The following is a 22,967-nucleotide window of genomic DNA, read 5'->3' as shown; positions in this document are numbered from 1 at the left end:
CCAATCAATCTTGCACATCGTGATATAGATTCTTTGCCTGCTCTTGTGATACCGCGAGGAACTGATTTATTCCGCGCTATATACGTTCTTGCCAAATAGCGTGGTTGATCTGAGAGATAGCCTCAAAGAAGCAAGTTCTTGATCACAACCGCCCGCGATAGAGAATCTCGAGGATCTACTCCGGCGAGCTACCGCTGGCAAGGGCGTCGCGACGATTTAAGGCATATTGCAGTCGGAGGTTGGATGAAGAGAAAAGTCTTGGCTGGAATGTTTGGGAAAATGGTTGAGATTGACACGGCTCTTTCAATTACATGGCAACTTTGTCGTTGATTGACTGCCATTGATGTTCTCCTTGGGATGCCGTAGCCATCTGTTACCTTTGCGTCACCCCTGCTACGGCCAACCCAATGAGGTTGTTAGATAGAGGTGTCATTTTGTTCAGTCAGATTTCTTGTTGAGATAAATAATGAGATACTGGATTATGTCCTAACTGGAGAACTGTCAATTGTCAGACTCTGGACCGCGGATCTAATAACCCGATTGGCAACTCTGGTCTCTATCCAATTGTGGCAGTCTAGAATAGTATCAGAAAGCACATATTCCGTAGTTATAAAGCGAAGCTACCCTTGACCTGGAGATATCACGTTCGCTTAGTCTTGTCCAAATTGTATCTTCTATCCCTCCTTTGGAGCAAGATACTGGCATTTTTGGCATAAAGGGGAATAGAAGCCCTTTCTCGCCCCCGTAAGTTCTGAGCGTGAGAGCAATTCCTAGAAACCGATGGGGGGACTAACGAGCTAATAGGAGGTTTTCCTTGAGGGAGAAGCCCCTGACTCAGGACAAACTTACACGTAATAAAGCCGTGAAATCCTAGAATGTGCGACCAAGTTGGTTTTGCAAGCGAGACTGAATGGTAGGTAAATTTTAGCCCTATGCGATCGCCTTATAATTAGAAATAAGAATATCTAGAGTTTACTCGGAGGACTAATAGTGCGGGAGAGAGGCAACGATCAGAAGGCACCTCGGGAAAATGAGTTAAAGTTGCACCCACAGTTGTGAACCATAGAGCCACAACATCAAAGTAAGGAGCCGGTACGAGGTAGGTACCATAGCGTTGACAAATCCAGGATGTATTCCGGCCCAGGGCCAAAACGATCCACGAAAAGGGAAAACTCCGAGTCCCAACAAACGCGCTTCACATGAACGGGGCGATCTGCAGATCTCGGCGTTTTATCCTTATCGATCTCGATCGAGCCCCAGTTGGAAAACGTGCCTCGGGCCATTGACATCATCCGAGCACCACCAAAATCACTTGGGCTTTAAATACCAGCCGGTTCCCCGTTTCCTTTCATACATTTATACCCCTCGATTTTTCCCGATATTAACTGACGCGAAAATGACCGACAACAATCAAGGCTGCAAGATTACGCTTTATTGGTTTGTCGCGATGCATCGGAATTTCCTCCACGGCGACACTAACGTATCGCAGGCTCGAACAATCTCGAAGCCATCGCATCCTGTGGCTGTTGGAAGAGCTCCAGCTGAAATATGAGCTCAAGACCTTCAAGCGTCGCGACAGGCTGGCTCCTCCCGAGCTGAAGCAGGTGCACCAGCTGGGCAAGTCCCCCATCATTACCATCGAAGCTCCGGGGACTGAGAAGCCTCTGGTCCTGGCCGAGTCTGGTGCAATCATTGAGTATCTCTGCGATCACTTCAGCAGTGGGCAACCGACGCTGGTGCCGGAGCGCTACCAGGCGGGCCGTGAGGGCCAGGTCGGTGGCGAGCGCGAGGAGTGGATGCGGTATCGCTACTTCATGCACTACGCGGAGGGCAGCCTGATGCCATATTTAGTGATGAGCCTAGTCAATGACAGTGAGTGTTTCTCGGCCTAGACGCCGTGTTTGCGTCTCGTGCTGACACTTGTTGCATAGCCGTGCGCAACTCGCCTCCTTTCTTTCTCCGCCCGATCACCGCCATCGTGGCCTCGCAGGTCGAGTCGGGGTTCCTGACGCGCAACATTCAGGGGAATCTCGCTTTCCTGGAGCACCAGCTACAGACTGCTCCCGGAGGTGGTCCCTTCCTTTGCGGAAAGGAGCTGACTGCGGCGGACATTCTGATGAGTTTCCCAATTATCGCGGCCAGTGGTCGGATCCTGAAGGACGAGACCCAGCGGGACAAGTATCCTCTCCTGGTGGCCTACGCCAAGCGGTTGGAGGAGGCTGACGGCTACAAGAAGGCCGTCACAAAGATTGAACAGGTCGACGGACATTTCTCAGCCTCCATGTAATGATATACGGGATAAGATGGGTTTGAAATCGATTGTGAATATATGAGCTTTAATTTGACCACATATTCTGAGGCTGATTCAATCATGGCCACAAAGGCATCTGATTTTTTCTGATTGTTTTGGTTGTTGTTGTTGTTTCGAGTATTTTTATTGATTTTGATTTGGTTATTTGATCGTTTGGTCTGTTTGATGCGTTGTTTCGCACCTTCCATCCAGATGGGCATTTGTCAGCATGCAACAACCAGCAACTGCAAGAAAACTGGCCATATTGTTGACAATTGCTGGTTTTTGCATGCAGACAAACGCCCATCTGGGTGGAAGGTGCAAAACAATGCATCAAACAAATCAAATAACACAAACAAAATCAACAAAAATACTCGAAACAACAAAAACAACCAAAACAATCAGTAAAAGATAGAAATTGCCACCCTCCGATCGGCGGGTGGAGATCTCCATGGAAAGAGGAGGCGAGGACTGCAGTCGGGAACCAAGCCCGGTTGATTGCAAACCGTAGCAAAGGCAATTCGAAGCTCACACTCAGCATGAATCCACTCCATTGTGAAACGCCACGAAGATTCACCCTGCTCCATAGGGTTATTGCACGTGACCCAGAGAAGCTGAGTCAGGATGTCACATGACACTACACCTCACTTCAGCTTCCGCCTCACGACAGGATGGCCCTGTGTCTAACGTTTCGAGTTCCATCGCAACCATGGCTGGTCCCAGCAAGTGTAAGTCTCTCCGGCTCCATGACCTGTGCTATATCAATCGCTAATCAATTGACCAGCCCTGGTCCTTGACCCGGCCCTCCAGAAATACTATGGTACATGATCCCTCCCAACCCACCATCCTCAATTCCTGCGCCACAAACCAGACAAGAGACGAAGTGAAGCAATACTTGTGCTGCATGATGACGAGGCCATCCATGAGGAGACGATTTTGCTCACATCCTTCTGTGCCCCGAAACGGGGGCTTCCATGACCCATGACTGACTCGCCTGACAGAACTCAACGCCAACCGCTACAAGTACTTCCGCTGGACCCCGCGCCATGCCTGGATGTCTATTATCTATATGGCGATTATCCCTGGTGCCCTGACCTATCTCGCCTACAACACTGAGGTATGTGAAGCGGACATCCGGCGTTTGCTGGGGCAAAAGCATCTGGATACGATAAGAACGCTGCTGACAGTTCACAGGGCAAATACGAGCTCCGCGGCAAGCGGAAGGGAGACACAATTGCCGAGTGGTAGAGGCTAGAGGCTGATGGTCGATTGATTGATGATTTGAATTGGCTGGATAGCAATCGCCGAGACGCAATGGCGATCCCAGGCAGGCTATTTACCACGACCTGGGTGGTCTACCATACGAGATTGTGAGGGGATTGGGCCAAAGCCTGCGTCTTTTTCTTTTGCTGGCGCCCGCTGCACTCGGGCTATGTACTTACTACGAGCATATACCGCATTGATTTTCTTCTGTTTCGATTCCGGTCAGCCAGCATGTGACCTTGCCATGCACGCCTCTTAAGTTGGACACGGCCCATTAAGACAACCTACGAAGATGCATAAACAATCCGAGGAAGCACCACAACCAGGACCGACGTGTTGGTATTCCATTCACTCAAAGCAGACCAATCGTACATTGCCGCGAAGCGGGTATCCCGAATCTCAGAGACCGTAGCGTTTCAATCCATTCAAACTCCATCTCCATGTTTTCTTCGGCCCAGATTCAATACGGCGCCCATCCCCGGCGACCTCCGCCTCGAGAGCCTCCCTCGGGTAGCCTCTCCCCCCGTTTCCAATCCCCAGCAGGAAGCGCAGGAGGCCCTCCACGATCAACCCCACGATCACCTCCACGGTAGCCACCACGGCCCCGTCCTGCAAACCCGTTTTCCCGAAATGCGCGCATGCCACTTCCCATCGGAGGCGGACCAGATGCACTGCGGAGCGCAGGCGCTACCGACCCATCCTCGAGGGGTGGCAAGATCGCGCATTCAACGTAGTCTCCAATAATGAATCGGGCATCTTGCAAGGCTTTGTCTGCATCAGCGCCCTGGAATCGCATGGGGCCCGCCCGAGACCGTGGTTCGGTGCGATCCTCTGCATCCTCTTCCCCACGGTATGGACTATCTCTTGGTCCAACAATCACACTTCCCAAGTCTCGGCTCAAGTATCGGCCACGCGCATCGCCGCCCATCATAGCTGCACCTCGTGCGTCTGGGTAGATCAGGCGGAAGCAGAGGCGGGTACCCACAGGTGGATCAGGGAGTAATGATGGAAGAGCGGAGGTGAGAAGCTGGGAGAGCTCGCGCAGTGTGCATGACTGCCATGTGTAAATCTCGAGGTGTGGAGGAAGTGGTGCAGCTGCCGGTGGAGGAGACGGCGCGCGAATGGCATTGGGTCCGCTGACGGGACCACTGCGGCGCGGCGGGCTGGGGATGCTGTAGTCGGAGATAGGATGGTAGTTATTGACCCGGTAGAATAGTTTGAGGTGAAAGGGAGTTGTTGTTTGGCGATTGATTGAGGGCTTGGAGCCTTCTCGCGCGGATGTAGCCATGAGGACTGGGCGGCCACGTCGCGTGCAGGGTCAACGCAGCGAGGGATCGGACAGGATCAGAGGTCCGCTGTCGCAAAAAAAGGGATTGGTTTGGGTTGATCTTTCGCGAGGCGAATTCTGGAGGGACCAGGATGCAGATACAGTGGTTGGTTGCGGCGGAGGCGGCAGTTTGGAGGCGGAGGTGGAGGTGGATGGAGAAATCCCCAAATGCGGGCGTCGAAGCTGGTCGAATTCCTGGCTTTTGCTTCCCCCAAACATTCTTTTTCTCCTGCCACCCTTCCCTCCCTACGCTCCACGCTCGCCCTCGTCGAGATCTACACTTCTGTACTCGTTTATCTGTCGGATCGACTACGCCCGGGCCTCGACGACAGATTGAGGGAAAGCCGGCGCCGCAGCTACCGCCATCATGGATTTCGCCGCTCTCATGTCCAAGGAGATCTCCAAGGCTAAAGGCTCCGTCACCCCCAAGGCGTCCGGTCCAACCAAAGAAAAAGAGGCGCCCGTTGAGCCGCCGAAGAAATACTTGCGCCGAGGAGAAGTCGAGGCTGCGCGCATTGCAGCATATAATGAGGAGCAGGAGCGATTACAACGGGAACGCGAAGAGCGCCTAGCCAACAAACGCAAGCTCGAGGAGGAGGAAGCGGACCGAAATCGCGACCGGGAGGAAAAGAAACGAAAGATTGCGGAGCAGTCAAAGAAACGGAGGGAAGAGGAAGAAGATGCAAAGGAACGTGAGAGGCGACGCAGACTCGGGCTTCCTGAATTGCCTGCCAAGAACGACCGTGATGAGACACCAGCCAGCGAGGGAGCCGAAGCGGAGGATATGGAGGAGGAGGAGCTCACAGAGAAGTTGCGGGCACTGGATGAGCCCGCTCGACTGTTTGGCGAGAACCATCGAGCGCGACTCCGCCGTTACCGTCGCTTAGTGAAACGGTCCGCTACTTTGCAGAAGATGACGGATGGACCCATTCCCACCATTCTGGAGCCTGTGCCTGGTGGACAGATGATCATCGAGGCCAAAATACCGAAGGAACAGGATCGCCGGCTGTTCCTGTTCCGGCAGCTGGCATCTTACTTCAACATGGTCCTGTCCGAGTGGGAGCTTGCACTGGCCAAGCGTGATGTGACCGTCCGAGAAAGCTTCCAAGGCAAGCAGGCATACAATGCCATGGTTCAGTCTCGAGAGAACCTGAAGCCGCTCTTCCGCCGGTTCGAGAAGGCAGACCTAGAAGACGGACTCTTGGAGCCGATTGTGGAAATTGTCCACAAGGCTCAGCAGCGGAGATATGTCGACGCCAACGACGCATATCTTCGGGTGAGCATTGGAAAAGCGTAAGTTAATTTTCCACACTCTTTATGAATCAGGACTAGAAATTCTAACGGGCTCTTAGTGCGTGGCCCATCGGTGTGACCATGGTTGGTATTCATGAACGGTCCGCCCGCGAGAAACTACACCAAAGCGATCAACAGGCCCATATCCTCAGCGACGAGGCTACGCGCAAATACCTACAGAGCATTAAACGATGCTTGAGCTTTGCGCAGGTGCGCTGGCCCCCGGAGGATCAGTTGCAGGTCATGGGCTAGGGCTGCTTTGAATTCTGTTGCGATTGCTATAACCTGTATATACCCTAGTCGTTGTCAAGATGAACTCACCGATCCTTCGTATGCAATATCCATGATGAGATGTGTGTCGACGACTTCTTTGAGACGTATAGTATCTTGCGGCGCATCGATGGACGGAGACACCCTCTCCGTGAGCCTGTATGAGTAGGACATCGCGAGGGAAGTCAAGAATGAGATCCACAATGGATGAGGATCCCGACATATCACAGAACCTTTTCAACCTAGTTGACACTGGCGATGATCCTGTCGGTTGCTTCATTCATTTTCATCTTTTCTTCTTATAGTTGTTCTCTATCTTTCTGATTCGGTGCTTCCTGTGGGACTGATCACTATTGTATGAGGTCGAGAAGCTTGCGCGCTATGAGATGCTGTCGACATAGAAATTGACCATATACACTAAGAATGTTGCCTATAGTGCATTTTTGGTCTAGCGGTTATATTACCTAAAATTGCGCAATAGACACACCGACAAGGAATCGCACCACGCTGGCTAGATCTATTACCTATATTTTACTTAGAATCACCTAGATAACCAACTTCCCTCCTATGTAAGCGCCTAGTTTGCCGAGTTAGTGCTTGATGCTATCCTAACTAGTTTGGCCTCTAGTCTGGCTACGCGATCTCCACTATGATGAAGTGTTGCACCCAATTGCCTTCCTGTTGTTTTCCTGGCAAGAGTGGCGTCCCAATATCTGCTCCCTTTCTTGGCTCTCCCACGTTTGCATCACCAACTCTTCCCCAACTGGATTTTTGTCCCGCCCGCCTCCAACAACACAATTAAGTGCGTGAATCCCCCACGCGGGCACGCAATTGAACGTGTGACACCTCGCCAGCGTTGCGTGCAAATGGTCGTTCAGAATCAGTTGATATTCACGGCTGCTTCGGAGCCGATGCAGCTCGAGTAGGGGGCCAGGCTGATCTATCGACTCCGTGCGTAGCCACACGTTTTGTTGGTTGAGGTGGGCGAACTCGCTTCCTCTCGCCGCCACCACGCGCCATGATGTCCGGCATATTCTACGCTGGCTGTCTTTTGTGCCCGCTATACCTCATCTACAAACCCCCAGGCGCGCTGATCCGATATTTGCAACGGCGCTGGCCCGACGTGCTCTTCCACTATCCCATTGACAAGAAGGTCGTTGCGCTGACCATCGACGATGCTCCCGCGACATTCACGCTGACCATCCTCGACCTCTTACGGTCGCACGATGCCACAGCCACCTTTTTCGTGATTGGGTCCCAGGTGGGGGGCCATGAAAGAGCTCTCTCCGAGCTTGTTCGCGGCGGAAATGAGCTCGCCAATCATGCCATGTACGACGAGCCGTCGCGCGCGTTAAGTGATGCGGTGCTTGCAGAACAGATATCAGCCGTGCAGGAAATGATCCAAGAAGCCTATCATGCGGCTGGGGTGCCAGGACCTGAGAACTGGTTCTTCCGGCCCGGCTCGGGGTTCTTCAGCTCGCGGATGCGAAGCTTGGTCAGGGGGCTGGGGTATCGACTCGCGCTAGGGGACGTGTACCCCCATGATCCTCAGGTGCCTTTCGCCAAGCTGAACGCAAAGCATATCCTTAGCATGGTGAGGCCAGGAAGCGTGATCGTTTGCCATGATCGAAGAGAATGGACAGTGCCGATGCTAGCCATAGTCTTGCCCGAGCTACGGCGCAGAGGATACAGCGTTGTCACTCTCTCCGACCTGCTGAAGGAAGCCCAGCTCGGCGTCAGCACGAGTGAAGGTGATGGACGGTAATTGCCTTGGTGCCGGTCTCTAGGGAATCTCTTGGATGATGATGGAAATATTAATAGCAAGAGAAAGCGCACTGGGCTGTCATTCGACGCCCGTCTGCTCAAGATAACCAATCGCGCTCCAATGCGACGAACACGTAATGCAATGTATAGATAAAAGGTACACGGATAAGATATATGAACATTTAGGCACGCTACCGTGTCAGGTCTTTCCACATATGAGCCAATGTCTTCCACCAGCTTTGTACAATAGTGGGCGACGTCACTGAGGAGACTTTGGTATCCTCTCGTGTCAGGTCAGACCCATTCGCGGGGTAGATATGATGACCATCCATCCCATTCATCACCTGTAGAGGTGATGATGGCGCCCGTGTTGAGACGACACTGCTACACCCGCTCTGCGACTCCTGCTCGCCCGCCTTGTCGCCCAGAAGGTGCCCCGCAGTCGAGACGCAGCCACCATATGCGAAACGGACCAATGAGTCCCCGGTCAGACTACCAATGATATAGACACCCGGGGCAACTTCTAAATCTTCAATAGCTTTCGCACGAAGTGTCTGTCCCGAAATTACCGCGTCATCTGCCTCGTTATGTCCTAGCACCTCCGCTCGGAGCTTGGGTTCAAGGTAGCCCAGGGTACCTCGCCGGCCAGCGGCATAGACGAGGCCACGGGCGGACCGCGAAAACGTGGATCCATCCGGTCGAGCGAAGGTGACCTCGGCCAGTCCGTCTTTCACCTCCACCGCGAGGATTTCAACGTTGGATACACCTTCGTACAAATCATCCCATTTTCGGCTTTCCATAAAAGCTGTCGAGGTGCCGCGGCGGTATTTTGGACGTGGGCCTTTACCCTCCGATTCAGTCGCAAGGGCGGCCCTCTTCATTAATCGATAGACACCCGCGTATTCTGGGTATGCTTGTTGATGACAGCCCCGGAGGGGAGAAGGGCGATCCTCGGGAGACCATTTGAAGACGTGCAATATCTTTTGGTCACGAGAGGCAGAAATGATAGCATCTGCCGCAGAGAAGCCGGAGCCAATGACTAGGAGGGGTACGGTCGGAGTGGACTGGGTTTGGAGCAGTGGCTGTAGAATAGGTGTGGGCGGCAGAATCTCAGAGAAAATCCCACTTGCCAGTACCAGTCGCTTGCAATGAAGGTTATGGGATTGGATAAAAAAACCATTCGTAGTTCGGGAGATGCCACTCAGGTGTTCTCCGCATCGGAATACATCATCAATGTGGACAGCTGCCGGGTAGCTTTGGAAGTAGTCGGCGATCTCGCGTCTCGTCGGTCGCGTAAAAGGCGGAAGATCTTGGCCGGATATCTGTCTATGGTGATCGGGGAATGAGTAGCCAGGCAAAGACAACATCGCCGCATAACTCAATGTCTGGATATCCCAGCTCGTCCCGATGGGATCTTCGGTCCATTGACCCCCCGGGTGAGAGGCGTTCCCGAATACGAGATGGGAGACGGCCTTGGCGGGTGTCTCGCGCCACTCGACATTCGAAATGCTGCCTGATACATCCACGTCGACGCTCGGTCGCACCAGAGTATCCAATAGCACATTCACCGGTAGAGCTTGGGTGGAATATGATAAACGGGAAGCCGCGAAATGCGCGGTAAGCGCCTCGACGTCGGCATCCAGAAGATTAGGTGTGTTTTTCAACTTGATATCGAGTAAATAATCTGGGTGTGGGGGATTGCGCGAGTAAAACGGGATGTGGCCATGCAGCATGTATGAGAGGATCATGGCCGACGGCCCATTGCCTGTTTCCAGGAAAGGATGCAGATTAGCATGGCGTTAAAGAGTCGAGCAAACCTGCACACACACAGAGAGAGAGCGACGGTGGTGTATTGGAGCTAGGCTGCCGTATGGGAAACATACCGACGATGACGGTGTCGGTTTCCATTGAGGACGACGGAGCATCCAAGGTCATTTCAACCCGCGCGGGGCATTCTGGAGACATGCGACGGGCGGGGAAGAATTTCACGGCAGCCTCATCCGATGCAAATCAGGACGGGATCCGCGGGGTTCACACAGTCGAAGGCGAGAACCAACAGAACCAGGAACGGCCATGGAGGGGGAGAATGCTGTGCATCACCAATGCAGCGAGAGTTCAATTTTTTCGACTCGAGGTCTCCCAAAGATTCCACTAGAGGCGGAGATGGATCAATAATCACGCTGACAAACTGCCTTTCCGCGGTGGGGGGGACTCCATTCGAGCGGCGAGGTGATTGACGGATGCGCGGGATTGAGCGGTAGCTTCAACCTTGGGTGGGTGTGGGAATAGCGTTCCGAGGCAACGGGGCCACTGTCACCGTCACTACCACGTCAAGAGGAGTTGGTGAAGGTGAAGTTCATCGTCGCTGCAGGGCATGTCTCGCAGACCCTCCGCAAAAACCCCGTGGGCACTGTAGGCAATTAACTCGACCGGCCTGGCCCAAACGCAGGGACGGGCATTACCCCGTCGTCCCCGTCAGCCCCCTCGGCCAGCCCTAAGCCCTACATGCCCGATGCGGAGGGCGATTGCGTCGCAGATCGCGGCTCCGACTGCGCCCAGAACTTCATGCTCCCTCGCTGTCCATGACGGTGATTCCATGATCGTCCTGGCTTGCCTCACTTGGTCGCGCCGGTATTGATCTTCCGATCATGTATCACCTGGCCAAGTCCCTGTACACGTACGCGACCAGCAAAGAAGGCAAGCCGCCCCCCGCGCCGCGCAACTACTTCCCGCAGCTCATCACTAACAATGGCAACGGCAGAGTACTCCGTCCTTCTCCTCGGCCTGGACAATGCCGGCAAGACGACTCTCCTGTCTCAGATCAAAGCCCTCTATCAACCCCGGCCAGAGGGCGCCCCCGCACCCAACCCAGGCAAGACGGTCCCCACCGTCGGCCAGAATGTTGCGACCATCTCCTTATCAGACATGAACTTGAAGATCTGGGACGTGGGCGGACAGATCTCGATGCGCGGTCTTTGGCAAAGCTACTATGCGAGCTGCCATGCGATTATCTTCGTCGTGGACAGTGCCGACGTCGGCCAAGATGCAGATATTACCCGGCTTCCCTCCGCACCCGGCCGCCGCCCCAGCTCCATCACGGTTCCCACCCATGGGAGTGTTGGCGCAAGCGATCACTTCACAGAACAGACGGTGGGGATCAATGCGATGGGGAGTGATTTCGGGCGCCTCGACGAGTGCAGGCAAGTCCTGGAATCGGTGCTGCAGAATGCCGACGTGGCAGGGGTTCCCATCCTAGTGTTGGCGAACAAGCAGGATCGTGAAGATTGCGTCGAAGTGGTTCGCATCAAGGAGGGGTTTGTGCGGAAGGTGTTCGAGGGAGAAACGGGAAGCGGCGTCCGTGATAGCCGCGTGCTGCCGGTCAGCGCGCTGCTCGGGTCTGGTGTGCAGGCAGCCGTCGAGTGGGTGCAGAGTCGTGTGAGATGGAACAAGGAAGGTCGCCCACCAGTGATGCGGTGATGTGGTGCCCGCTGGTGGTGTTGGCCGATTAGCGATTGGAGATCGGACTGGGCGCAATCTGTACAGGAATATGCGTTCGATTGCATCATGGCGTTAATGATTATTTGGTCAACCTATGTTTTCTCATGGATATACCATTGGACTTTCAGCAGTCATTATTGGTTTGATACCAAGCCAATATTGTGAATGACATACAATGTGGTATTTATACCTAATATCCGTGGATATGGCCGGATGTTTGTTGAACAACATAGCGTTTTATAGCTCTTCTAGCTGTCTTCCTGAAACTCTTTCGAATCCTCTGCCTAGCATTGATGGTTCAAACAAATGCATATTTCCGCCGCCTGCTAGCCATAAAATCCACAGGCGGGTGTACATGCCAGGAGGGCCCATGTGCATGTCGTTCTCTTGCTATTGCCACATGCGACAGAACCCAGCATGGTGGACAAAGATGATAGACAACGCCTGATGCTCTTTGTAGCGGAGCGTCGGCAGCGTAGTATGGTCGATTTAACCTTTTAAAGGATGGCGACAGGTTAAGGTTGCCGCTAGAGATCAAGATAGATTATGGGTAAGTTCAAACCGGAGCCTCAATTAGTGAGCGAGATTCTCGTACACTAATCCAGCTTTAATTTGAATGGATTTCATATCGGAGAAGCAAGGACAGCTTTGGAGGTCTTTGCATGTTCTATTACATATAAGAGTCTACACAAGCTCGTGCAAATGATCCACATAATGAAAGGGAGTCGACTGATGACAGGCATGGTTCCTACCGAGCCTAGCGCTCCGGATAAAGAAGATTTCGACTTCCGTTCAACAAGCCAAATTAACAGATAGAATCCCCGTAGCCTGGGAAAGTCGGTCCTATTATCCTACAGTTACGCAGACCACTAGTAGATTCTCAAGCGGCTGATCGCTACTCTGTACTGCATATAGAAAATAGCTGTCATCGGGACCCACAGTTGGCCTCGGCCTGAGGTTCCTCCAATAGGGTAACCAAATGTATGAGCGACAGGCAGATACTCCGTTCCAATGACTTGGCTGGCAAAATCAGGGAGATACCCTTTACCGGTCGGTGGGCTCCTAATTCTGAACTCATTCCATCCCATCCCTGGGTCGCCACACCTTGATGTCACGGCCCATGGATGACCCTGATCGCCCCAGCCGACCTGCTTCCGGAACGCGACTGTGAAGGGAGAAAGTCAAATGAAGCGATCTCCAAAACCAGGCTCTGTCTGCTCCACTGCCTCTTTCAGCTCCAGTTGACCAATCTATGCGCACGGCTATGAAGTCAGTCGCAGTACATTTGACGTCACACCCATCAGCGGCTGACTGCTATCCTAGTGCAAGCAAATTTACATAAAGTGATGGTACCCAAAAGAATCGCATCTTCCAAGTCCACTTACTCTGCAGAAATATCCCTTCCACCATAATTCATCATGAGCCATCTGAAGAACGCCGATTCACTCAACCCGAAACAGGGCAGCTTCAAACCCTCGGTGGCACCCGATGGGCCTATGACTGAGAAGGGTGTATGTCTGTATCTCTAATAGTTCCAAGAACTATGTGACAAACTAACATCTTCATCAGCACCAGCCTGGCCGTAAGGTTAACGAAGCCGACCAGCGCCCTGAGTTTCACCTGGAATCCCACCCTCCCGGCACTGCGCCCGCCAGCAGCTCTTATACTCCCAATACAGTTCACGAGGTGGGTGGCCAAGCCAACAACCCAAATGTGCTTCGGGGACACGGCAAGGAGTCTGTTCAAACAACGGCCGCAGACACTTTAATGGGTGCTACCTCAGCCGATGTGCATACGGGAATGGGGAAGCCCCTCCAGGGCCAGACAAACGTTGAACTGGCCCACGATGGTGCCCACGGTCGTAAAAAGCAACCTGCAGGTCTGGAGGGCGTTGGCGCCTCCCGCGAAGACCATGGTATGGAGCGCAAGTTGCCTGATCAGCGCGGTTATGAGAAAGAACAGACTCAGAGCGGCCGCCGAGGCAACAAGGGCGAGCGTGCCGCGGAGGATATGGAGCCGGAGCCTGCTGAGACCCTGGATAAGGAGTGGAATTATGAGCCTACCACAAAGCGCAATAAATAAGCCAGTGGCTGTATATAAAGAAGGAAGGAATTCCGATATAACCGTGATTTGCGGAGAAATGAGTGTTTCGGGGCTGCGAGTATTCAAGCATTATGACACTCGTTATTCGACAAGAACATTGAGTATACAGCGAAACTGTGGAAGAACTGGAGATAGTAGAAGATCAACTTCTTCATCGGTATTATGTGGCAAGGTTGCCGTGGACGATTATGTACAGGTTGTTCCATCACCGTGTTGGGTGGCGGGCCCCGGGGGGGGGGGGGGGGGACAAAATATCAGCATAACTTCAAGCCTTCACCGAATGCTGCGAGCAGAAGTGGGCGGACGAGATTTCTCTGCCGGCTGCTTCTTCGGCCAGCTTCGGGCGATATCTATATTTGCCCGTGGAAACCACATCTCGAGAAAGACGTAGATTAGGAAGTCAATGACAACACAGAGACAGAACAGCTTTCCGGCCCAAACGCCGCAGCCATAGTACCGTTTCAAGCGATCGATGAGTGCGAAACTGCGTACGCGATCTCCACTAGCTTCCCATCCTTGGCCGGGATAGTAGCCGTAGAACTCCTCAGAGCTAATCTCACCTGTAATGCCTTGGTAGACTCGCTCGGTGCGTTCAGCAACATCCCGCCAAGAATACATCATCTTCACTTGATCGTGGAAACGGTCAGTTCGGACTTTATTGGAGCGCAAAGCTGCGATTGCCTTGCTGGTTGCAACAACGAGATCGTCTTCCTCGGGCTTCGCAAAGGTTGTCATATGCTGTGGCAACACCTCAGGAATACCGCCGACCCGAGTGCAAACAACGTATAAACCACAGCTGGCGGCTTCAACAATGACAGTGCCGAAAGCTTCTGTCAAACTGGGATGAAGGTAGATATGACCTCGTACCATGACATCCCGCACCTCTTCGTGTCGGACTGAGCCAAGCATCTCCACCTTATCCTGAAGCACGTTGCGTTCCAGCATCTGTTCCAGGTCGATAGCCTTGGGGCCCGAGCCGGCAATGATGAAACGGGTGTTTGGATTTAAGGCCAGAATACGTGGAATGGCTGCGATCAGAAGATCGGTGCCCTTGTTGTAAAAGAGGCGAGAGATGACCACTATCGTGATTGTATCATTGGGACCAATGGGTGTCCGGGATAGCCGTGGGTCCGCAGGGGAGAGGTCGGGATCTGGTCGAAGGGGGAAGGAGTATATGATAAGGGGCGAAAGTTCTCTGCAACAACGGCATTCGGAATAACTGAGACCATCAAGGGGTCCAAGGAGGCTCGCAGGACAGTATTCTCCTTACTATGACCTGTTAGTCGACATTCGACCCCAACCGCAGGAGCACGCCTACCAAGTATGGCTGACACAGATTGCATGGTCCACATCGCTCAGTGTGAATTTCAGGAGTTTGTTGGTTAGAATAGAAGCGGCATCGGCGAATCCGAATAGAGAGTGGTCGGTGAAGACGGTTCTCAGGCCCATTGTCCGCGCGTGAAGAATAGCTTCGCCACAGAAACTACTAAGACTTGCATGGCCGTGCACAATCTCAATCTGTTCGCGAATGACAATGTTGCGAAATATGGGAAAGAATGAGAAGACAGTGGGGAAGGTGGTTTCACGGTAGATGACGAAGAAGGGGACGTGGTAGATCTTTAGGCCATTGGTCAGGTATCGGACTCCTGTCCGACCTTTGTATGCGTGGGTGATTATGATGACTTTGTGTCCACGATCAATAAGTTTCTAGAGGGCTGTCAGGATGGGATTGAAGGACGTGGGGGAACTGGGGCTTCGCAAGTGCATACCGAGGACAGCTGGTAGATATGACTTTCAATTCCCCCTGGGAACTTCAGTAAAATGGTCGAATCCAGTAGAACGGTTTAACAAACTTACCCGACTGGGGGAAAAAGAAGTCACTGACCATACTAACACAATTGGATTCAACGTTAGCGATTGAAACATCTCCTTCTCTGCGGTTGGGAGGCACTCACGCAATGTTATAAGGCATGATGATTTTGACGCCCGGGTAAATTAGTCCGAGACAACAAATAGCTATCTCTGGTGCTTTGCGCGCTATCCATGGCGACCACGCTGCCCTGCTGTGTTGATCATCAGCGAGACACGTCTGTAATCGCCGACTCGCGGCGAAGGCGAAGCTGCACGCTTCGCGATAACAACGAGCGGTCAGGGGGGCGGTGGGATTTGACTATTACTGCCGGCACAACGCCTTAAAAAAAACCAATCTGCTCCCCACGAAAGCTTTCAGCAGCAACACCCAAGGAATGGACCACCGCGAAACAATGGTTGGCTCCAAAACTGCGCTCGGGTCTTCGAAGAAGATGGATTCCACCCCCACCTCATCAACATCTCACAAGCGAAAGAGAGATATCGACGGCTCGAATGCGATCACCCCAACACCAACCAAGAAACACAAGAAGCGCGAGAGCCTCTCCGCTGTGTCGCCTACCGATGATGGGAGCAGCAAGAAGCGGAAACGACTGAAGGATGCACTTCAAGGTGGTAATTCCGAGGGTTCGTCTCGGAAGGAAGGTGCTGGCTCGCCAGAACGCCGCAAACAGGCTGCTGCAGACCCGAACGACCCAGTCGGTAAAGCTGGAAGGAAGTTGAAGGATGGCAAGCGAAAGGGTTCTGGGAAAAAGACTCAATCAACTGATGAGTCCGCACCCGTGAACGCTGAGTCCGAGGACCTTAAGGGAGCGAATGAGTCTTCCGAGGACGAGGACCAGCGCAAGTCCTCGAAAAACAAACATGCGGGGATCCTGTCCAAGTTCGAGCGGACGAAGACGGCGGCAAGCGCGAAGGCGAAGAAAGCGAAACCTGAGACTGGAGAAGCCGAAGAGCCCGCTGAGATGACTGTCGCTCCAGTGATCGCACAGGGCCTGGAACCATTGCCGCAGCCAGAGAACCCGCCTGAGGTGCAGGAAACGCCTGCCTACTCTTCCCTGCCTACCTGGCTAGCGAATCCTCTGCGTACTTCGGCAAGCGAGCGAGCCAATTTCGCGGACATGGGCATCAAACCCGATCTTCAACGCATCCTCGAACAAAACAACTACAAGGAGGCATTCGCTGTACAGTCGACGGTTATTCCTCTCCTTCTGGACGGTAGCAAAAACCATCCAGGTGACCTGTGTATCAGTGCTGCGACAGGCTCTGGAAAAACGCTTTCCTACGTGCTGCCACTGGTCACATCTCTGACTCCCAGACCCGCGTCAAGACTGCGGGGCCTTATCGTTGTGCCCACGAGAGAACTGGTCAAGCAGGCACGCGAAGCCTGCGAGCTCTGTGCCTCTGGATCACGTCTTCATATCGGAAGTGCCGTGGGTAATGTGGCCATCAAAGAAGAGCAGAAACTTCTGATGAGAGTCGATCAAATATACAATCCCGCAACTGTCGCGCAACGGGAGAAGGCCGGGTTGCAGGGAAACGACTGGATGGATTTCAGCCTCGAAGACTGTGTGGGCGAAGCGATCGACTCCAACGAATCTTTGCCTGGCTATATTCAGCAAGCACAGCCAAATGTCGATATTCTTATCTGTACTCCCGGCCGACTGGTGGACCACATCCGCTACACTAAAGGATTTACTCTTACCCATCTCGAGTGGCTGGTGATTGACGAGGCTGATCGTCTGCTGAATGAGAGTTTTCAGGAATGGGTGGATGTGGTAATTAGATCGCTGAACTCACGACAAGCACCAGAGACCTTTGGCCCCGGAGGTAAACTTCTCTCTGACCTCGGACTTCCGATCGATACCCTACCCCCCCGAAAGGTGATCCTGAGTGCGACCATGACTCGGGACATCACCAAACTCAATTCCTTGCGTCTGAACAACCCCAAGATGGTCATCATTGGTGCTGAGGATGCCGCGGATGCCGCGAATCTGTCTGCTACCCATCCTGATGCACATTTCACTCTGCCGCCGACATTGCAGGAGCATATTGTTGCTGTGGGTGATGCATCCCAGAAGCCGCTTTATCTCCTCCGCCTCCTGCTATCACATATCAAGGTCGGTGTGGAGAATCCTGCGCGTGCAAGCCTAGGCGCTTCCAAGGAGTCCGACTCCGAAAGCAGCAGCTCGGATGACACTAGCTCGGATGATAGTAGCTCAGATGAGTCTTCTGATGAGGATGCAACTTCGTCATCTGGCTCCGACTCGGATTCAGAATCAGACTCGTCGACTTCTGATTCCGAATCTTCTAGCGATTCTTCTTCAGACGAATCGTCTGATTCCGAGGATAAATCTATCGGTCTTGTCCTTTCAGCTGGTTCTCCCCGTACGACTGTCCTCATTTTCACCAAATCCTCCGAGTCCGCATCACGTCTGTCTCGACTCATTTCGATTCTTCACCCCCCACTTGCGAACCGCGTGGGAACTATCATAAAATCGAACAAATCGTCTGCATCCCGCAAGACGCTGGCAGCCTACCGCCGCGGCCGTATTTCGGTAATTGTCGCTACTGACCGTGCTTCGCGTGGTCTTGACCTACAATCTTTGACTCATGTCGTCAACTACGATATTCCGCCCAGTGTCACTACCTACGTGCATCGCGTTGGCCGTACTGCCCGTGCAGGTCGCGAGGGCTCTGCATGGTCTCTGGTCGCCCACCGCGAAGGACGATGGTTCTCCAATGAAATCGCGGCTAGTGTTGACGGACGCATCACCCGCACTACCAGCATTGACCGAGTCCATGTGAAGCTGGATGATCTGAAGTCACTCCAGCTGAAGTATGCGACAGCGTTGGACAAGCTGGAAAAGGAGGTGAAAGTGGACAGGGCTCGTCCATCCAAGCGGGCCTAAAACAAGCCAACAACTGTTCGTCATGAATGCTTTACGTGATCCTCTCCATGCATAGCGTCTCTAACATTCCTACTGCTATACTGTACACTATAATCCAAACGTACCCCATGAGCAAAAGCAATTCCCCCTGATATCATCATGATTATCCTAAACTCGACCTTCCTCCGTACCTTGCTACTCGAGTTTGGAACCGGGGAGTACCCCGTCGTGCAAGTAAACGGTAATCCGGGCTACAGTCGCCCGAGCCCACCGAGTGGAGAAATGGGCGGTGGTGGGCCACTCTGGGGAAAGGCAAATCCGGGGCGTGTGGGTCGGAGTAAGTCCAGGTTGCAGCGAGGCTGATGCGAGTTGATTTCTCCTCCATCGCCCCGGGCGATTTAAGCTCAACTCGTCACCTGCTTGGCTGCTTGGCGCACAATAAAGGTCGGCTACGGAGAAGAAAGACAGTATTGTCTCTCATGGGGAACCGGTCGATCTGTCGGCGTACTTGCCCCAGACCCGCTCCCCGGTCACATACTCCATACTGATGAAATAGCTTGCGGAGCCCGCATTTGCACGTTATATCCAGGTGCGTTGCAGTTATCTTATATATTTACACCTTTATCTAGGGCAGTACCTGGCTAACAACGTAGTATGTTGATGCGCTCAACGATTTCTTTCAAATTTAGGACTCACTCTCCGTCAGTTGGGTGTATTCTACCGAGGTATTCCCTCTGGCGAGCCGAAGCAAAGAGGCTGCTTTGGCGACCATTGCCTTTTCTATAGCTGGAGTGACCATTAACCTCATTCCGTATCTCATCGATGCCATCGACTTCTGGGTGTTTTTCATGTTTGCGCTGATTAACCTGTCTTTATTGGCCCCAGTCTATCTTCTACGTCGGTGAGTAATGGATTTTTGGCTTTTTTCTTGTCTTTTTCCATTTTACTATTACGATGTTACTCGTTCTGCACAGAGGCTGCCAACCGTCATCTCGAACAACTGGATATTCTCTTCTCGGGTGACCGCTGCCTGGCCGGAGGGCAGAAAGGTATTGATTGAAAATTTGAATGAGGAGGGCATTTTCCTGTTGAGTATGGAATTATCTTTTCTACAGATTTTGACAGAGCACATTGTTGAACTCATTTAGTAATTATTTTTATTAAGTCTTTTAGGTTAGGATGTAGATAAGTCGGCGTTAGCCGGAGTTGCTTCGGCGAGAAGACCGCCGTCTCCGCACGCCGATCCGTTCGATTTACCCGATAAAGGGGAATTTTCCGAAGGCTATGAAAATATCCGATTCAAGGGGAATTGATGTTCAAGGTTGTAGCTCTGCCTTGATTCCACACCTGGCATTTGCGGGGAAATGGCACTGTAGCTGTCGGCAGCCGATAGGTAACATATATAGTCAGTCGATGTTCGCCTAAACAAGGTCCACCCAAGCCACTCAATCTTCTTGCCTAACGTCACTATGGTCAGGCTTAAGGAAACTACCTGTGTGTTTTTAGCGTACTTGACTACCAGTGTGGCGGTTATTTTCAAACCACAGAATGAATTCAAAGCAATTTCTGCAGAAAATGCTTCTTTCCCCATCAACTTGCAACCATGGTTCAACAATCGGGCATTTGGCATGAAGCCGAATGACTCGAGTTTTGACGGCCAAGGAAGTGAGTCTTGTTTTAAATTCAAAACTCTCCATGGATTCAGAAAATTGAATGTGAAATAACGCTTCGTAGATTCATACCCAGCCGGGCAAATGCCACCCGAGACATTCGCTTATGGAGGATTCAACTACCGTTTCGCGGCATATAATGCCTCGGGCTATGACAATATCCTCGTGAAAGGGCAAACAATCGAGGTTCCTCGGTCGAGATATTTCAGCTATCAGATGCTTGCCGCTTCCGAGTCTGGAATGGCCTCTGGATCCGTGACGGCCACATACATCGACGGCAGCTTCTCCATTTGTCCACTCCTAGTTCCAGCTTGGTGGAACTGGCCCTATCCGGCCGGAGGAGATCTGATATTCTCTTACTATCTGACTGAAAACAATACAAATTACAACCGGTCCAACATTTTCCAGACAACCAATTGGCTAGATTCGTCCAAAGAGCTGATCTCGCTAACATTCCCCACCAGCTCGACCGGGTCATCGACTTCGCCCGGAGGAGCATCGGTCGACACCAAGCTCCACATTTTTGCCCTCTCAATGCTTCCCGTGACCAAGGAGAGCACCGATTCTGTTTTGTTGGAAACACAATATGCCCGCTCTACACAGAAATGGATAGAGGGAACAGATAAGGTGCAGATCATTGAAGTTCTCATCAACAACGTCGGGTCGTCCTTCGTATTGCGAAACAATAGGGTACACGTCCACGTTGACTCACCAGGTCTTGAGACCGTGACAGAGGGTGTCATCAAACGACTTGGACCGGGTGATCAGGCTATTGTGGAGATTGGAGTACGGAATCGCAAAGGGGTCAAAGCGGGAGAATCAGGCCCAGCGACGGTGGCCATCCAAGGACAGCATGTGGAATCCTCAAAGTACACGTTCAATGCAACCTACGGAATCAGCCAGTATGAAGCGACGTACGAATCGGTCTACAGCCATGAAGCACCGAGCTGGTACAACAATGCCAAATATGGTATCTTCATTCATTGGGGGATTTACTCAGTCCCTGGGTGGGGAAACGTGGGCTCCAAGGAAAACTACGCCGAATGGTCAGCTCTTACCGAATCTCATCCCGACAGTCTTGCTAACAGAAGTGTTAGGTACTGGTGGTGGCTGGGTCAGGGGCCAAGCAACCCAACCGATGTATATGATTACCACTTGCAGACATACGGCCCGGATGTCGTTTACGATGATTTCATTCAAAACTTCACTGCAGATGCATGGGATCCAAAGGAGTGGGTCGATTTGTTTGCAGATGCTGGTGCCAACTACTTTGTTCAGGTCAGCAAGCATCATGAAGGATACGCTTTGTTTGACCTCCCGGAGAATGTGACGAAGAGAACGTCAGTAGCGTTAACACCACATCGCAACCTTGTCCAGGCAAGCCACCAAATCTATATTTGCAGCATTATTGTGCTCAGCCGACTGACAGCTTTTCCCATTAGGAACTGTTTGATGCGTCGAAGAAGTATCAACCTCATCTCCATCGCGCCGTGTACTACTCGTTGCCCGAATGGTTCAATCCTGATTACAAGGAATATGGGTTTTCGTCATGGCCCGGAGGTATCATTATACTATACTCACAGCTTCAAACACATACTGACAGGGGCAAGGGAATGCAACCAATCCGTTCACGAACGAGACGCTACCTTACACTGGCTATGTTCCTGTCGCCGACTATGTCAAAGATAAGATCCTGCCGGAGATGAATACCTTGGCCGACATGGGGACTGAAATCATGTGGTGTGACATTGGTGGTCCCAACCGCACGATCGAGTTTGCATCAGAATGGTTTAATCGCGCCGCAGAGCAAAATCGACAGGTGGTTATGAACGCTCGTTGTGGCCTCCCTGGTGATTTTGATACCCCTGAATATGCCCGTTACGACGGTGTTCAAGTCCGCAAGTGGGAGAGTAGTCTGGGAATGGATCCTTATAGTTACGGCTATAATCGAGCGACACCCCTCGCAAGCTACATGAATGCCAGTGGCATTGTCACCGGCCTAATTGACATTATCAGCAAAAACGGGAATTTCCTCCTGGATGTGGGGCCTACCGCCAACGGAACGATTGTGGATATTGAGCAACAGCATCTTCGCCAAGCTGGTACGTGGATTAAGGGTCATGCAGAAGCTATTTTCAATACGACGTACTGGTTTGTGACGCCCGAAGAAGGTGATCATGTTCGGTTTACCATTTCGCAAGATGCTTTCTACATCCATACACTTGCAAAGCCCAACAGTACTCTGATATTGTCAAGTCCGATCCCTTGGGTGGATGGCGACCAAGTTACGGTGGTCGGTGGGGAAATGCATGGCACTGTTGTGCCAACCCAAAAATTCGACAACGGTTCCGTCGCTCTGTCCGTGAGCAACGAAATAGCAGCCGCCGATCAATTTGCATGGGTGTTCAAGATAACATATTGATGGGGTTATCAGGATCCATAGGGTGTTGAAAATGAGCAGTCAAAAAAAAAGACATTGTGGGTAAATCATAGGCATGTATGCTGTGTTTTAGTTCTAAAGTAATCCCATATCCCCATTAAAAAATTAAGGAATTCCAAGCAAGATTGCTACCAGATTGTCGAAGGCCCCATGGAATCCGTACAAGAACTCTAGCTAGACAGATATGCCTTTTCCTTGAGATTCAATATGTGCAAAATTTGATCTTAGTATATCGGAGCCGCCGTGATCTTGAATATAGAACAGGAGTCTATCTAGAAAATCAAATTAA

At 52.1% G+C, this 22,967-nt stretch overlaps 11 protein-coding genes across 11 annotated transcripts; 8 read left to right on the top strand and 3 right to left on the bottom strand.

Annotated features, from left to right (window-relative positions):
* Window positions 1-1,396: 1,396 nt before the first annotated feature.
* N7482_006320 (glutathione S-transferase) lies at window positions 1,397-2,287 on the top strand (the record flags this gene model as incomplete). Its single annotated transcript, XM_056688445.1, has 3 exons — window positions 1,397-1,437; window positions 1,490-1,872; window positions 1,932-2,287. The coding sequence occupies 3 exons, from the start codon at window positions 1,397-1,399 to the stop codon at window positions 2,285-2,287; spliced, it is 780 nt and encodes a 259-aa protein (XP_056544000.1).
* Window positions 2,288-2,999: 712 nt separating this feature from the next.
* On the top strand, window positions 3,000-3,538 carry N7482_006319 (uncharacterized protein; the record flags this gene model as incomplete). The annotated part of the gene is made up of 4 exons (XM_056688444.1): window positions 3,000-3,018; window positions 3,075-3,110; window positions 3,292-3,407; window positions 3,464-3,538. The coding sequence occupies 4 exons, from the start codon at window positions 3,000-3,002 to the stop codon at window positions 3,536-3,538; spliced, it is 246 nt and encodes an 81-aa protein (XP_056543999.1).
* A 475-nt stretch (window positions 3,539-4,013) lies between these two features.
* Window positions 4,014-4,841, bottom strand: N7482_006318 (SAP18 family protein; the record flags this gene model as incomplete). The annotated part of the gene is made up of 1 exon (XM_056688443.1): window positions 4,014-4,841. One exon carries the CDS (start codon window positions 4,839-4,841, stop codon window positions 4,014-4,016), a length of 828 nt encoding a protein of 275 aa, XP_056543998.1.
* A 406-nt stretch (window positions 4,842-5,247) lies between these two features.
* On the top strand, window positions 5,248-6,425 carry N7482_006317 (mRNA splicing protein PRP18; the record flags this gene model as incomplete). The annotated part of the gene is made up of 2 exons (XM_056688442.1): window positions 5,248-6,173; window positions 6,233-6,425. 2 exons carry the CDS (start codon window positions 5,248-5,250, stop codon window positions 6,423-6,425), a joined length of 1,119 nt encoding a protein of 372 aa, XP_056543997.1.
* A 1,036-nt stretch (window positions 6,426-7,461) lies between these two features.
* N7482_006316 (chitin deacetylase CDA4) lies at window positions 7,462-8,208 on the top strand (the record flags this gene model as incomplete). Its single annotated transcript, XM_056688441.1, has 1 exon — window positions 7,462-8,208. The coding sequence occupies one exon, from the start codon at window positions 7,462-7,464 to the stop codon at window positions 8,206-8,208; it is 747 nt and encodes a 248-aa protein (XP_056543996.1).
* Window positions 8,209-8,398: 190 nt separating this feature from the next.
* On the bottom strand, window positions 8,399-10,142 carry N7482_006315 (uncharacterized protein; the record flags this gene model as incomplete). Its single annotated transcript, XM_056688440.1, has 2 exons — window positions 8,399-9,972; window positions 10,091-10,142. 2 exons carry the CDS (start codon window positions 10,140-10,142, stop codon window positions 8,399-8,401), a joined length of 1,626 nt encoding a protein of 541 aa, XP_056543995.1.
* An 813-nt stretch (window positions 10,143-10,955) lies between these two features.
* Window positions 10,956-11,684, top strand: N7482_006314 (ADP-ribosylation factor family protein; the record flags this gene model as incomplete). Its single annotated transcript, XM_056688439.1, has 1 exon — window positions 10,956-11,684. One exon carries the CDS (start codon window positions 10,956-10,958, stop codon window positions 11,682-11,684), a length of 729 nt encoding a protein of 242 aa, XP_056543994.1.
* A 1,439-nt stretch (window positions 11,685-13,123) lies between these two features.
* On the top strand, window positions 13,124-13,787 carry N7482_006313 (uncharacterized protein; the record flags this gene model as incomplete). The annotated part of the gene is made up of 2 exons (XM_056688438.1): window positions 13,124-13,216; window positions 13,275-13,787. The coding sequence occupies 2 exons, from the start codon at window positions 13,124-13,126 to the stop codon at window positions 13,785-13,787; spliced, it is 606 nt and encodes a 201-aa protein (XP_056543993.1).
* A 294-nt stretch (window positions 13,788-14,081) lies between these two features.
* On the bottom strand, window positions 14,082-15,780 carry N7482_006312 (phosphatidylinositol N-acetylglucosaminyltransferase subunit A/GPI3; the record flags this gene model as incomplete). The annotated part of the gene is made up of 6 exons (XM_056688437.1): window positions 14,082-14,858; window positions 14,912-15,077; window positions 15,127-15,515; window positions 15,578-15,612; window positions 15,666-15,697; window positions 15,764-15,780. 6 exons carry the CDS (start codon window positions 15,778-15,780, stop codon window positions 14,082-14,084), a joined length of 1,416 nt encoding a protein of 471 aa, XP_056543992.1.
* A 292-nt stretch (window positions 15,781-16,072) lies between these two features.
* On the top strand, window positions 16,073-18,589 carry N7482_006311 (putative ATP-dependent RNA helicase DBP6; the record flags this gene model as incomplete). Its single annotated transcript, XM_056688436.1, has 1 exon — window positions 16,073-18,589. One exon carries the CDS (start codon window positions 16,073-16,075, stop codon window positions 18,587-18,589), a length of 2,517 nt encoding a protein of 838 aa, XP_056543991.1.
* A 1,733-nt stretch (window positions 18,590-20,322) lies between these two features.
* On the top strand, window positions 20,323-22,660 carry N7482_006310 (uncharacterized protein; the record flags this gene model as incomplete). Its single annotated transcript, XM_056688435.1, has 3 exons — window positions 20,323-21,578; window positions 21,681-21,730; window positions 21,849-22,660. The coding sequence occupies 3 exons, from the start codon at window positions 20,323-20,325 to the stop codon at window positions 22,658-22,660; spliced, it is 2,118 nt and encodes a 705-aa protein (XP_056543990.1).
* Between the last annotated feature and the right edge of the window lie 307 nt (window positions 22,661-22,967).

The sequence above is a fragment of the Penicillium canariense genome (assembly GCF_028826845.1).
Source record: "Penicillium canariense strain IBT 26290 chromosome Unknown utg000003l_segment0_segment0, whole genome shotgun sequence".
NCBI lineage: Eukaryota > Fungi > Ascomycota > Eurotiomycetes > Eurotiales > Aspergillaceae > Penicillium > Penicillium canariense.
Note: the sequence above shows the minus strand (reverse complement) of the source record. Positions and strands in the feature narration are given on the sequence as shown.